Genomic DNA, 16,061 nt, shown 5'->3' with positions numbered 1-16,061 from the left:
ACGCATGAGTGAACACATTCGTTTTTGTCCTCCAAGGCACAAAAATAAAAATGGCAGAAATTGATATAATCAAAATCAATACGCAAATGCCTTTTAACATAGCAATGATAACAAAAGACTGATTTAATGCAATGAGAGAAATGAATGAAATAGCAGAAATAAGTTTTCATTCTCCTGTTTCTCTTTATGTTCGGAAACAAAACATACTTGTGAAACTGAAAGGGGAACGTGATTATTTCCTGTGAACTCAAAATTAAAATTACATACGGAGTAAGCCGCAAGGGGGATAAAATGGACAGAATTTCTTTATTTCCTTTTCAAATTAAGGAATTTAAGAATTCATTAGTCAAATTCAAGAACCAAGTATCTTCTCAAATGTTATTTATTTGGAATAACATTTCAAATTTGTACCATGTTTGTTACCATTGCTTCGTCTTTTATGTCTTTTGAATATGAATTTGACGGCAGATTTTTCATTTTCCTCCGTCATTTTTTGCTTTTTTATCTTTGGAGGGTTACAGAGACATTATAGAGATCATAGGTTGATTTCTGCAAATTTCTTTGCATTTCTTATTGTGTTGAATATGTCTTTTGTTTCATTGTTATATGAGAGAACACATACGCTTGAATAACAGCTGAAAAAAACTTGTCTATTTTTGCAATCTTTACGTTTGTGCCTTGGAAGTGAAAAATAAATGTATTCACTCATTTGTAAAGTTTCCCTCCTTATTAACCTACTAGGTTGATAACCAATTTAATTATCTTTATCATGGTATATTAGGCATTGATATTAGCCAAGTAATCTATGAGAAAGGTGAACTTGAAAAAGTGTTTACTCTCTTTTTTTGCCGAGTGTATGTGAGGCTCCTATGTCAGCAACACTGTTCAGTGTAATTTGTTTAAGATTTTCAGATTATTGGTTTCTCTGCTCAACGGGTACAATAAATTCCACAAGTCTATACATGGACCTGTGTATTACACAATGTGAAATTATGCAAATTGTCTGGAATGCCACTTTAACAAAATTTTGTAATAAACTACATCCATGCCTGTATGGTTTATGCAGTTACCTTTTTAAATATAATGAAAACGAACATTAATCTCAATGTACTATGATCGTCATTTCATGAGTGGTTAGATGAAAAAAAAAAATAAGTAGATGCCGTCAAGCCTTAAGGGCTTCCCAAACATAATTTTCATGTGTTCACGTATGCATACTACTCACTCTCCTAAAACATAAACTTCTTTGAATCATGCCCATATACAGACCAACCATGTCGAACTACTACGCAGGCGATCCCACGGTCATGTGGATCGTGGTGCTCGCTTTCATCATCTCCTTTATCCTGGCCATGGGCCTGGGAGCCAACGACGTCGCCAACTCGTTCGGTACGTCCGTTGGCGCCAAGGTGCTGACCCTGTACAAGGCCTGCATCATTGCCGCCATTTTCGAGACCGGCGGCGCCATACTGCTGGGCTACCGGGTATCGGACACTATACGGAAAGGTCTGTTTAATCCCGAGCTGTACTACGGACGAGAGGAACTGCTTATGGTGGGGAACCTTTGTGCTCTGGCAGGTAAGAGTTCCATCCTTCAGTAGACTTTGCGCACCTGAGCCTTGGAATAGTCCATCCATGCAAAGTTATCAATTAAGGAGGCAATAACCATTGTAGAAGTTGTTTAAAAACCCATTTTTTTCCAAATATTGAAATATTGGCATGTCATGTCTTGCTGATATCCCACTGCTCGTCTTTCTTTACTAATCTTTCTATATTTTCAACTCTCGCTGTTACAATAAATGCGCATAACTTTACACAGTTATTTGGAGTGCACGTCGAGGGACTGACATCAACAAATCATACATCCCATTCATTATACAACCTAAAATCCATAGACACTTTTAAAGTGAACAAGGCCCAGGAGCTCGATACCAAATAAACTAGGCCCACATGGAGCTATACGGTCCACCAGTGCGACACGAGACCAATGAGTCCAACACCACTGACAAACATGGCCCACGAGTCCGACACTGGAAATATGCCTAAGAGACAAACATTACACCAAGGAATTTTGATATACATATTGTACACAGTGTCGGTCTCGTGGGCCTATTTTGTCTCGTGTTGGATGCGTGGGTCGTGTATTCCTATTAAATGTCGGAGCGTGAGCCTTATTTGCCTGCTGTCAAGTTCATGGGCCTTATTTGCCTAGTGTCGAACTGGTGGACCTTTTTTACGTAGTCTCGAGCTTTATACGTTGGAAGACTCCGCTATTTGCTTTGTGAGAGATGTTATCAGTGATTGAATATTTGAATACTGGCTGTAATTGTACTTTCCAAAATTGAATCAATAATAACAACGATAATGAGTCATTGTTCATTTATATAAAATAAAAATCCAGCAGCTCGAAGGTTGACACGGTTATTTTACAGCGCACTCACAGTGTTCACAACTAAAATCAAAGTATACCTAACACTTTCAATAGCATGATAAGTGTGGAAATGAAATACAGCGCAAAATCATAAAGGATACACGTCAGACCTAAGCTTTAATCCTGGAATATGTAAGTATCGCGCAACAGGAAATAATAATAATAATAATAATAATAATAATACTAATAATAATAGTAATAATAATAATAATAATAATAATGATAATAATGATGATAACAATAATAACAGTAATAATGATACTACATTCATAAGGCGCTTTACCTTATGCTGGTGTTTGTAAGCGCAGTCTCTAAATGAGATTTAGAATTGTTATGTACAATGCAACGAAAGTGGAGAAAAACGGCATGGTAGTGTTAGAGTAAGGGTCGGGGAAACAGGTCCAATGAACAAACGCACGGAAATTGAAAGCAAAACCATTATCTTTCCTTCTATCTTACCTCTATACGAAAAAGTCACCTCTACCATTTTCTTTCCGATGTGTATTATGCATACACGGGGGCTGCACGCAATTCAAACCACCCATGTGCTGTAGCCCCACTGTATATTATTCTTTGCTGTATTGCTGATACGTTTTGCTGTACATGTGTAAAGGCAATTGGAGAAATAATGATTGGTGATAACTCATGTTGATTTAAATGTATGGCACGAACAATGTATGTATATACATGGTCATATACAATGATAAAACAGGTCTGGAACCAAAAATCAAATCAAATTGATATAGTATCGATCAAACATTATAGGCAGGATTATAGATGATAAGTAAAATGTTTCTTTTTTCCTTGGTCTACTTACAAAGCGTGTAAATAGGGACAAATGTCTGTTTAGATGTGTGGTATAGAATATAGTTCACTTTTTAATACTATTATCATTATCATCTCTATCATTTATACTAATTCGCATTATTATCATTTCAATCATTATCATAGTCACATATCGCTTCTCTCTATCCATCTCACATAACTGTTGAACATTCTTGTCACTTATCTCGGATCTCTCTTCATGGGATTTTTCTTTTGATGCCATTTTCTGTTATTGTTATAAGTTGACTGTAGGTTTGTGAAAGTTCTTTTCTTTTCCAAAGTAATGACGACTGTCAAAGAACGAGTTCGGAAGAAATTTCTGTTGGTCCCGACAGAATAGTCGAGTTACTGCATGCACCATCAGCGAATCTAAATCGAGCAACTTTCATTAACCCTTGTGCCACGTTTATTTCCTGATCATTGGTTCACTGGTACATTAAGAGTTAAAGGGCCATAAACATGCACTCCCACTCCTCCAATATCATTTCATTTGTAGGGAGCCTATACCTCAGTGACGTCACGGCGAGATACCTGCTGGGAGCTGACTACTGATCTCCCAAAGTCAGCGCGTGCCGTATACGGCACTACCGAAAGTGAGCGCGCAGACCGCATGGGAGCGCGTGCACACGAACAGTGTGCCGCAGCGCTGGCGTGAACACAAGCAGAGCAATGTGGATGAGCAGCATATCCGCTGTTAACTTTCGTTGGTGAGCTAGCTATCTAGCCTGGGTTGGGGCAGGCGGTGCTCGTAGACGGCCAAGTGCGCACCGTGTATTGCCATCTCTCTCTCTCCCCCTTTTTGTCTTCATCGCTGTTTTTGATTGTTTGTTTGTCTGTTTGTTTGTTTGTTTTTTGCTAGAGGCATGAGAGAAAGTGAGGCGTGAGAAAACGAATAATGGGAGGGTGAGAGTTAGTCGGGTCGATGAGAATAAGACTCGTTGTGTATGCTGCCTAAACAAAACCATGCTAGTTGAATTAAAAAAGAAGATATTAATGTTTGTCAAAATGTGACCCTGCATCATAAAACGAACACATGTCGCCAGACATCAAATTTGAGTTAAGATCATATTCTGAAAGAGTAGACTTTAAGCTTTAGAATGATATATTATACAAATCAAATAGACTCTCCTGACATTTCTATAGTGCCTAATATTTGGGGAAAAAACACACACTCAGGAAAAGTGTGAACTGAGAAAAGAGGCTCTGAAGTACAGTGTCTATTCAAGTGCTGTGCGATGAATGGGATAAAAAACAGGTTGTAAACCACTGAAGTAACGACAATGACGGGATTATTGGATTAAAATTAAATTAAGTGTACCTTATTAACACATTCTGTCCATGATTGGTGCCAACATTTAAAGTAGTAGCATTATTCTTTCAAAAGTTATTAGAGTTGAAAGTGAAGAGTGTGTACAAGGTTTTTAAGAAATGAAAAAGGGACTCTAAAGAAACACCTAATTACATTTTCCTACCAAAAAAAAAAAAAAAAAATGTTTGAGATCAACTGCTATGGAACACACTTTCCTGCTCGTTCTATGATTCCAAATTTTAGCATAATGTAGAAGAAGACTTGCTCTTCAGAAAATGTGAAAAAGTCAAGACCCGCTTTAGGCTGACCCATTTCACCTTTTTCCAGTTCTCACACAAAATCAGTGTGTGCGACTTTTTGTTCGTTTTGTGATGCGCGGTCACAAATATAGGTACCAGTAAAGTTGTACACCACAAATCTTTTCGTGTGTAAATAATATTACGAAATCATCATTAGGCCATCTCGGCTGCAGTTATTTTTGATCTGTCTGTATAAAAATTGTCTTTTAGAAGTATCTTTGCGAGTCACTCTCCCGCCTTTCTTGTTGTTGTTCGATGTTGTTCCTCTAAGAGGGCAGGAAAAAAAAAAACTGATTGAAGTAGACCTGTCACGTCCTGATACATTCTTTGTTTCTGCTTTACGTTGGGCTGGCCAGGGTCCTGCATTTGGCTTTTTACCGCCACGGCCCTCTCCGTACCTGTGTCTGCCACACACAGCATTGTGGGCGCATCGCTTGGCTTCCACATGGTCATATTTGGCGGCGAAGGAGTGGGATGGGACGTTGTCATTACAATTGGTAAGTACCTTTTCTTCATATTTTTTTTTTACTATTCTTTCATTTGATAGTGTGTGTGTGTGTGTGTGTGTGTGTGTGAGTGTGTGTATGATAAAATGCCCTGCATTTCGTTGGTAATGTCAAAGATACATACTAATGGTGTGTATATTTATGCATATGTGTGTGTGTTAAGGGTGTGCACGTGGGGGTTGGCATGGTTGAGGAGGGGAGATAGAAAGATATGCATTCGTGTGTATTTCCGTAAGAGTGGAGATTGAATATTACGTTAGTGCACGAAAATAGTTAACAGGTGTTAAAGAAAGATGTTCTTGATTCATCATCAAATACAATCAGTGTGTCACAAACGTGTGTTTTATGGTACGCTTAGTGGATGAATGTGATTAGGTTAAATGCGGCGAGATTAAGTTGCAAGGACTGAATCCGACGTTTACAATAGACGAAAATATAGTAATAGTCTCAAAGATCTAAGATTCAAAATCGACCAGATTGCAATCGAGTGTACGTTAACAGTAATTCTCTTCTGTCAAATTTCATCAAAGTTTTCAAAGTATATCAGTGGCCCATTGTATACCTTTTCTTTCTTTTTGATAATAGTTGGTCTGACATACCATCGGCTCCATTATTCCATAAAGATAATGATATACGTTTTCACAGGGTGTTATGCTATTGGTGACAGTGTAGGCTTGATATAAGATAGAGACTACCAGAAACTTCAATGCGGAAAGAAAAAAAAAACATCCAAATGACAGAAAAGCGGTCACCTTGTGTCCAGGGAAGTTGAGGGTGACAAGATTATCCTTCAACGATTAATTAAACTTGGCTATAGTCCGAGAGCAATGCTTACCACCCACCCACCCACTAAACACTTATTTTGCTCCAGATCTGTCATTGAACGTGACGCAGTGGCTGTTCACCTCAAACGACGTGTCTGTATACGAAGTTATTATCTCTATAATATGATTGCGTTAGGCAAGAGCAAATACGCCTCGGGCGAGAGCTAAACGAGTCCAAGACACTTGACCTGCAGGGAACTTTGGAGAACGGGCATTTCTAACTCGTTGGTAGCTGATAAGAACAACCTCATGTCTGTCACATGCTCAGCAAGAGCTTACCTTATGGTTGCTGCGAGCGTTGAGGCCAGTAAGAGAGAACATTTTTTTTCTTTTTCTTTTTCTTTTGTGTCATGAGCTAATGTGCAATCTTATCTGCTTCAGGTGATGAAATTCAACGTAGTGAATTCTGGGTCTGAGACAAATTGTGATTTACTGCTTGTGACTTGCTCTCACTCAATATTTTGGAACGGTCTAATGAGACATAATGTGTGTTCATGTGTGTATGTGTGTGTGTGTGTGTGTGTGTGTGTGTGTGGGTGGGTGTACATGTGTGTGTATGTGTGTGTGTGTGTGTTTGTGTGTTTGTATCCGAAAGAAAACTGCAAAGAAAATAGGCGTCAGGATCTCGACTTATCGTTTAATACATAGTTTCAAATCTTTGGCGATGTCTTAAATTTCGGAAAAAGCGAGGAAATCTCAGAAATCAGGCAAAGTTATTTTTTTTTTTTCAGGAGCAAGCGAGCTTGGATGTTCATATATAATGAATATAATTTATATAATTACATGTATATAACATTTATGTTACATGTAATATTGTGCACCAAGTAGAATCTTTACGGTGTACATCAATTCGAAGCAAATGATGGCAGGTACTTGATAATTCCAGATAATACATGCAATATAGGTAAATAAAAGATAAGTTAATTATTCGCAAATCACATCAACATGAGGCTAAATATGTGTCGGTAGTAAATTGATGCGACAGTTTGACCATATTTCATTAGGTCTTTGAGTGCCTTAACTACCCCCCCCCCCAAAAAAAAAAAAATCGTATTTAACAATTAAAAAGTTGCAATTGCAAACAATTTCCTAGACATGAATTATGTCGTGAACTTGTCGAAGGAGTCATTTTGATGTATGAATTTATTGTCTCCTCTCATTTTCCTCTCAGTGGTTTCCTGGTTTGTGTCCCCATTATTCTCTGGCATTGTCTCGTCGTGTGTCTATGGTGTTTTGTACCTAACCGTTTTGAAGCCGGTGAGTTTCTGTCGTTGAAAATAAAGAAAATAGATAAGCTGATCTAAACTAAGGCTAAATGGCAGCGGTTTGTTGGTGACTACGGTAAAAAATGTTCATTGCTCGAAATAGAATTTTCTTTAAAAAATAACAACCCGCAAAGGGATATTGATAGATAAAATATGGCTGCATGGTGTTTATAGACTTTGTGTATTAATACCTCACATGTCCTGCGTCTCTTTTGTCATACCGGAAGAAGAAGATGATAGTCTTATTGACCAGGCGTAACGTCGAATTGGTCCCAGCACACGATGCCGCCCAAATGTTCTCAGTTTGAGCTTACTTTAATAATCTGCCCATGTCCTTTCGTAAACGTAACACAATTTCAAGTTCTGTTGGTACAAAAATGATTTATGGCGACATAAATCATTGATTAGCTTGACATGCAGTAAAACATATGATATAAAAACTGATAAGGCATGTGTAATATATTGTCACTGCTATAACAGGAAGACCCGATGAAGGTTGGCGTGTACACAACACCGTTTTGGTACTTTGCTGTCATCTTCGTCAACTTCTTCTCCATCTTCTTTGGATCATCGTTACGTAAGTTCCTGCCTATCAAATATTCTTGTATTCACAAATCTTTACCTGAAATTTGATTAAATTGTTGAAAAGATGAGGTTTATTGTTACTAAAATTGGCAGCCCAGAGGCTGAAGTACATTCAGTTCACAAAGTATATGTATATAGTGAAAAATCACAGTGCTTTACAAATAATAAGGTTTTTACAATAAACATATTGAGGACTGTACATAAAATCATAATCAATTTAAATCAACAAAAACATACATGTACAGTACAACAACAGAAGAAAACTACTCAATACTAGCACTTTTCTTTACAACTTTGGATTCTAAATATAAAAAAAAACTTAATATGAGCCCAAAAATGCATATACAGGGGCTTAACAAGGAGGAGACGTTATTGCACAGTAAAATATAACTTTTTATCAACCATTCAGCTAAAATTACCAAAATTTTGCAAAAAAAATCAATAAGATTAGACTGCATTGCAAAAGTTGACTCACATGATGGTACAGCAAGTACCGAGACATCTTTCACCGTGACATAATGACGATGGTGCAACATCTCAGTGCCTTCAAAATCATATGCCACACACGCACACGCACACACACACCCACACACACCCACACACACACCAACAGACACACACCAACACACACACATGCGGATAGATTTTGCAATGCAGTCTAATAACGTTTGTCTACATGACAACCACCAGGCTGGTAGTACGTTGTGTAGGAATTGCACAGATGAAGGCTCACAATAAATCTCTACTGCAGTTACTAAAGCTTAGTGACGTAGGTGACGTGATGTTCTTATTGTTTTGTCTCCCTAATTCATCATTCCTTCTACCACTGATATTACAAAACTATAATAAATCCATCATCTACGTACATGTACACCAAAGGAATAAATGCTTGTACAAGCAATGTTTTTGATTAATCTTTTCGTGTTGAATAAAAATATATTTCGGTCTCGTATCACGCTTTATGACGATTCATCAATATTTTCGATATCTTTTATTTTGCTGATTTTGTTCAAAGTTTTCTTTCGTCGCGCAAATAAGTTGATGGTAATAACTTTGTTATCAAATGGGATGGAAGACACTCATAAAAAAGGCACACTTACAATCCGTTCCACATTAGACAACTTTTTTTTTTCTCTCTCCACAACCGTACAACGCCAACTTTCTTTTAATAACCACAATATGTCATCCAATATGAACTTAGGCTTCAACGTCCCTCGTAGAATGTAGAGTGTTCGCATCTGTATCAAAATGATCTAAACATGGAAAGAGCAATCCGATACTAATTGTGCTGTGTCCATGATACACGGCCGCCCTCACCACGTTTTCAAAGTTGGGGGGAGGCAGTTTATATTTCTGGTGCCACTTCCGGGTTTCATTAGCTGATAAGCAAAAAGAAAATAAAAATTAAAAGACCTTCAGCGAAACTTCTGGTACCACTTCCGGGTTTTATCAGTTAACAACCCCCTCCCCCCCCCCCCCCCCCCTCCCCCAAAAGGAAAAGCCTTCAACGAAATTTTCTGATTCCACTTCCGGGTTTCTTCAGCTGACAAACAAACAAACAAAACCAGAAAGGCCTTACCAGCGCTCCCCCTTAAGAAGAAGAAAAGAAAAGAAAAAACTTTGGTACAACTTACAACTTGCAATCGGCTTAACTACATGCTATATTTTGTTTCGGGTGCCCAAAATTTGGAGCCCCAAAGTGGTTACGTTATTGTTCAAAAAAAAAAGTGGGGAGGGGGCAAGCCCCCTTGCCCCCTCCCCCTTGTTCTGCCGCCCCTGTAACGTAATGACGCACTTCTTTTCTTTTTTTTTCACTCTCTCTCTTCTCAGTCTTTGGTTTCGACCAGCTGTGGGTCGTTTTTGTGATAGCCATTGGTGGCGGGCTTATCATGGCTGGCTTCGGGTACTTCTTCGTGGTCCCATACACTCAGAGGAAAATCTACGGTGAGTACGCCTGCTTAACCTTTACTGTGAAAGGGGGTTATACATTTTTGGCACTCATCCAAATAATTATTAGATTGCAAGCTGATTATTCCAGAGCATGCATTAGTCACATTGTGAGTCTTTAACTGAAGGAGGAATTTCATCAAAATGTTATTTTGCTTTGCATAAAAACAGAAGTTCAGAAAAGTTAATCGGTTTTTTTTCTTTTTTTTTGGGGGGGGGGGCATGCAGACAAACAGAACAGCTATGAACTGATGCAGTTCAGAGACTGAAGACAAATTGGAAACTCTGTGTGACGTAGATGCTGAGCAGCACTCATTATTTTACTGATTATTTTTGTATCGAACACAAAATTTCACAAAATTTCAGTTTATCAAGAGAAAATCGTTTTCAGATTTGTCTTTCTTTTTAGAGTTAGATACGTTTTCGCATGTTATCTCATCGGATAAGACCCTCTGTGCCAAAATATTTAAGAAAAAGGAAAATTGGTGAAATTTATTGGTTTGCAAAACTAATGAAGAACTGCTGAATACGTCACACTCCGTTCATAATAAAAATAATTATAATAATACTGGTGTAATGCGCTTAATTCAGTGTTTCTAAGCGGAAAGGGAAAAGACGAAGGAATTTGTCATACTCTTTAAATTTGTATTACTCTGTAAACTTTATCACTTTAAAACTGGTTGTTTTCTTGCCCCTCCCCCCTGATAAAAAAATAACCGATTTACTATTTTTTCTGATAGCAGATGAAACACACACACAAATTATGCAATCCTCTTGTCTGTTTCTTTCATTTTCAGAAATCCGAAGGGATATGAGGCTTAAGGCCGCAGAAGAAGGAAGCGGAGAAAAGCAACTAGAGGAAACAGAAATTGAGGAAAGTAAGTATATACACAAGCTAGCGACGGAAAGACATTCGCAAGTAATGACCATGACTAACTTTGCCGAGAGCTCCCTAGAGCAAGAAGACTATTGTGGCGGGGAAATATAGAGTCAGAAACAACGGATCGTAGAGTAGGTGAAGATAAACTTACACACCAGAGAATAAAAGAATGAGAATGAGAGAGAGAGAGAGAGAGAGGGAGAGAGAGTAATATATCATATGTATAGCGAATACATCAGTGTCATTGGTTTTGAAAAGTATAGGCCTGATGTTCTTCTCGAGGTTATTATAGAGACACGAATGCCAAATTAACCTTTGGATAGCTGCATATAACAATGGAAGGCATTATCAAATTAATCCCTGAAGCAGCTGTCCTTGAAGAATATATATCTCTTTATCTTTACCTTTATCTTCTCAGCCTCCCTCGACAAACCTAATGGTGAAGCCAACGGAATAACAGAGGGCGCAGCTAACGGTCATGTCAAGACAGAAAAAGTCGATCCAGACCATCCGGACGCCATCTTGGTTCCCGACACTCCAGTCAACGGTAAATGACAGGAAATGAGCAACTCTTTTGAGTCAGCCCTCCATTTGGATGTGTGATGAAGGGTGAAACACTTGAAACTTGTAAAAAAGGAAGCCCGATGATTACAAACATAAATACGCTACGTTTCAGTCCTTTCGAAGTTGAATATTTTGAGCATGTATCATCTCTGTCTGCCGTTTGCAAGTGACGAAAAGAGTCTTTTTCTTCGGTGATAACGAACCAAGTGCAACCATATAGTGTTAAATTGTTTGTAGGCATGATTTGCAGATTTACCTTGTATAGGTCCTAAATGACAGCGAAAAAACAAATGGAATTCAAGTTACAAAATGTTACGCTGTTTTTATTCCAACAATATAATGATGATGATAATAATAATAATTGATATGATGTATATAGCGCCAAATTCACTCTGCGGAGTGCTCTAGGCGCGGAAGGAAGAGAAAGTGAAGGAGATAAAGGACATACAAATATCAAATACATGTAATGAGTAATCAAATGGAGGCCTTAAACAGGTGAGTTTTTAGACTGCTTTTAAAGGAGTCTGATGAAGAACAATCTTTTTATGGCTGAAGGTAAGTTATTCCATAAGGTGGGAGTAGCATGGCCAAAGGCACGTGTGCCCCATATTGTGGTGAATCTTGGAATTATAAGAGAACCGGAGTTGGATGAGCGTAGAGATCTAGCAGGGATATAAGCCAGTATTACCTCCGATTCTTTTTTTTTTTTATTTGGTAATGGACAGGCAATCCTCCCCATTACGACAACATCGACCTAATCGAAACCCAAGGCGGCGATGGCGACAGTTCTGATGAGGCGTCCAAGTGGATGGTCAAAAAGGGATCTAAGGAGTGGGATTCGGTCGTGGATACCCCCGAGGTTCGCACCATCTGCGCTCCGTTACAGGTGGTCTCAGCCTGCTTCGCTGCTTTTTCACACGGGGGCAACGATGTGAGGTGAGGCGGAGTGCTTACATTGGCAGATGAAACAAAACGAGCTCTAGTGCTTCAAAATAGTTTTAGAATGACGTCAGTTAGGGAATTGAGACAACCAATGTAAAAAATGATTAAATCAGTATAATCAGTGTTGAGTATACAAAAAGTGAAAAAATATAATGACAAATGTTTTTTTTTAGAGTATATATCGCATTCACTCAAACACAAAAATAAAATTCTTCAACTCTACGTCATCCAATAAGAAACCAAAATTCTGTATTCTAAATTAGAGAAAGAACTAAATCAACGCCTTGGTTTTAACTTACGCTGTCCTTTTTACCCACGCCGATGAAAATCGGCAGGGGGTTATGTAAAGGGTTCCGTATGTTTGTTTGTTTGTTTGTTTGTTTGTTTTTTTTTTTGTTTTTTTTTTTGTTTGTTTGTTTGTTTGTTTGTTTGTTTGTATGTTTGTTTGTTTGTTTGTTTGTTTGTTTGTTTGTTTGTGTACAAGATAACAAGAGAACGGGTAAACGGATTTGCACGAAATGTTCAGGGAATGTTTGGATAATGACAGGAAAGAATCGATTAGATTTTGGTGATAATCGGTTGACCCTTGCAAATTCTGTGTGACCTTGAAGTTTTGACCCCATGGTATAGTGACCATTCCGAAAATTTCCCGTTTCTCACTTTGCGATTTTCCGCTACCATACGAAGACATAAACTCCCCAACGATCCGACTTCGCTGCTCAAATGTTCGTAAGAATTCCGAAATTTACGTTTAGGCCTATTTGAGGGACTATGTCCTTCTAGATTTATGAAAGTTCGTTCTCCGTCATCACAAACTGGCCCGTATTTTGATGATTTTTCAAATTAACATTGATTGTTTTTTTCGTTGGAGGAGCATTTTGCTCGGTCGCAGTCACACTGCACGATATGCGTGCTCAATGTCAATGCGTGTGCAAGGCCGCTGAAAATGCATCGCGCTCTACACTGTTGGTGCAAAATTGCACCGGGGACGTTGCGGCGCTCGTTGGTGGCCGAATACTGGTGCAGTAGACATTTGCATTCAACCCTTGCATTGAATAATTCCCGTAGACACTAATCATAGGGGTAATTGCCTAGGGGGTACGTAAATTTTGTTTTTCTTTTTTGCTTTTGTGGATACCATCAAAGATCGTACACTCATACGACCTTTGATATTTGATGATTTTTCAAATTAACATTGATTGTTTTTTTCGTTGGAGGAGCATTTTGCTCGGTCGCAGTCACACTGCACGATAAGCGTGCTCAATGTCAATGCGTGTGCAAGGCCGCTGAAAATGCATCGCGCTCTACACTGTTGGTGCAAAATTGCACCGGCGACGTTGCGGCGCTCGTTGGTGGCCGAATACAGTGGTGCAGTAGACATTTGCATTCAACCCTTGCATTGAATAATTCCCGTAGACACTAATCATAGGGGTAATTGCCTAGGGGGTACGTAAATTTTGTTTTTCTTTTTTGCTTTTGTGGATACCATCAAAGATCGTACACTCATACGACCTTTGATATTTGATGATTTTTCAAATTAACATTGATTGTTTTTTTCGTTGGAGGAGCATTTTGCTCGGTCGCAGTCACACTGCACGATAAGCGTGCTCAATGTCAATGCGTGTGCAAGGCCGCTGAAAATGCATCGCGCTCTACACTGTTGGTGCAAAATTGCACCGGGGACGTTGCGGCGCTCGTTGGTGGCCGAATACTGGTGCAGTAGACATTTGCATTCAACCCTTGCATTGAATAATTCCCGTAGACACTAATCATAGGGGTAATTGCCTAGGGGGTACGTAAATTTTGTTTTTCTTTTTTGCTTTTGTGGATACCATCAAAGATCGTACACTCATACGACCTTTGATATCATCACACTCTCGGCTTGCTATAATCAAAATATCCCGCAAGAAAACGGCGTATTTCTCGATTTTTAGCGCTTTTTTCCGCGACCCGTCGCGTAGACAATACTCTTAAAACTGGACTTAATTCGCGCGCGCTTGGAAAAGTTCCGATTCTGCACTTTTGACGGTGGAATTTGGGATTTTCGATGGATTTTTGGAGGAGACTTAAGGACTTTCCTGTACGTGAATGAGTGTTAATACCGTATGTGTAATTATGTGATTTGCGTGTGATGTGACTGTAGAACCAAAGATCGTACACTTCAGTGTACGATCTTTGGTAGAACTCACTGGCTGGTGATAAAGCACACTGGCAATTAAGTGGCCGAATTCTGGTAGATGACCGAATGCACATTATGTTTACCCCGACTTTGTACTTAGGCGTGGGTCTGCCGCCTTTGACGGCCCCTCTCTAGTTTTCTTTATGTTTCTCTCTCCCTCTCTGATCGTCTGTCTGTCTATCTGTCCGTCCGTCTGTTTGTCTTACTCATTTACTCCCATGCAGTAATGCCATCGGACCGCTGATCAGCTTGTGGATCATATTCACCACGGGATCGGTATCTCAGGATGCCCTTACGCCTGTATGGATTCTGTTCTACGGTGGGGCAGGAATTTCGGTTGGACTCTTTCTCCTGGGCAGTCGCGTCATCAAAACCGTTGGCGAAGACCTCACACCGATGACACCCTCAAAGTAAGTATACACCAGTCACGAATGATAGCAGGGCATGCAAGACATTCAATTGACATGATGTCCTGTCCTTTCGAGCCCGATATAGAAGACACTTGTCCCCCTTTGGTAAAATACCTCGAAAACCATCAATGCATTTTCTACAGGTCGTTCAGAACACAGAATTCGTACATATTGTATTATGGTATGGCGTTTATAACAAAAAAAACAAACCGAAATTTCATCGGACACATATACCTCGGGTACGAAACGCTATAGATTCAATAAAATCGTTGTTCCTTTACAGGACAGCTTGAAACTCCAAAGAAAAGCAATAAATATTTCATTGGGTCAGAGTTAGGATTAGGTTCAGGATTAGGATTAGGGTTAGGATCAGCGAAAGGGTTCGGGGTAATTGTCGGGGGATAATTGCCCTAGAACCCCCCTTTTTTTCTTTCAGGAATAACAGTGAATTTCATGAATTCGTTTTTGCTTCTGTTCCTTCAGTGGTTTCTGCATCGAGTTGGGTTCAGCCATCACCGTCCTCCTAGCCTCGAACTTCGGCATCCCCGTCTCCACAACGCACTGCCAAGTCGGCTCCGTCTGCAGCATCGGCTGGCTGCGGACTCGCAAGGCCGTCGACTGGCCGCTCTTCTCCGGTATTTTCCTGGCGTGGGTAGTCACCCTGCCGGCGACAATCATGCTCAGCGCTGCTCTCATGGGTCTACTCCAACACACCGTACCGGGCGGCTGCGACATTCAGCCCATCGTCCCCAACATTACCACCACTACTGTGGCGGCCGCCGCAGCTGCAATGGGCGTAGAATTTTAACTGTAACACAATCGCCTAAGACTATTATCCGTAATACAACAAATAGACGACAAAACGTTGTTGGTGCTACAAGGCAAAGCAACTTAAAATTGCCTTAATAGGAATAGGGAAAAAAATGGTTACAGCTAATCAAGTTAACTTGTGGACTTGTTGGTCCTTTCCTAGTACATCTTCGTCAGATGTCGCAATGCATTTCAAACACGTGCAATGATGCTCATAAAACCTAAGCATTATGTTTTGTCACACTTGCTAGACACCGTGATATACCAAGTGCTTTGGATGATCAA

General features: G+C 39.5%; 1 protein-coding gene across 1 annotated transcript; it reads left to right on the top strand.

The window, feature by feature from the left end:
* Positions 1–1,274: 1,274 nt before the first annotated feature.
* On the top strand, positions 1,275–15,774 carry LOC139720649 (sodium-dependent phosphate transporter 2-like). Its single transcript, XM_071632006.1, has 10 exons — positions 1,275–1,578; positions 5,221–5,361; positions 7,366–7,451; positions 7,940–8,036; positions 9,875–9,988; positions 10,789–10,869; positions 11,317–11,418; positions 12,161–12,371; positions 14,781–14,966; positions 15,450–15,774. Exons 1-10 carry the CDS (start codon positions 1,275–1,277, stop codon positions 15,772–15,774), a joined length of 1,647 nt encoding a protein of 548 aa, XP_071488107.1.
* The last annotated feature ends 287 nt before the right edge of the window (positions 15,775–16,061 follow it).

This window comes from Diadema antillarum, unplaced genomic scaffold (assembly GCF_040938485.1).
Source record: "Diadema antillarum isolate AM-2024a unplaced genomic scaffold, OU_Dant_1.0 scf00000131, whole genome shotgun sequence".
In the NCBI taxonomy this organism is placed as follows: domain Eukaryota; kingdom Metazoa; phylum Echinodermata; class Echinoidea; order Diadematoida; family Diadematidae; genus Diadema; species Diadema antillarum.
Note: the sequence above shows the minus strand (reverse complement) of the source record. Positions and strands in the feature narration are given on the sequence as shown.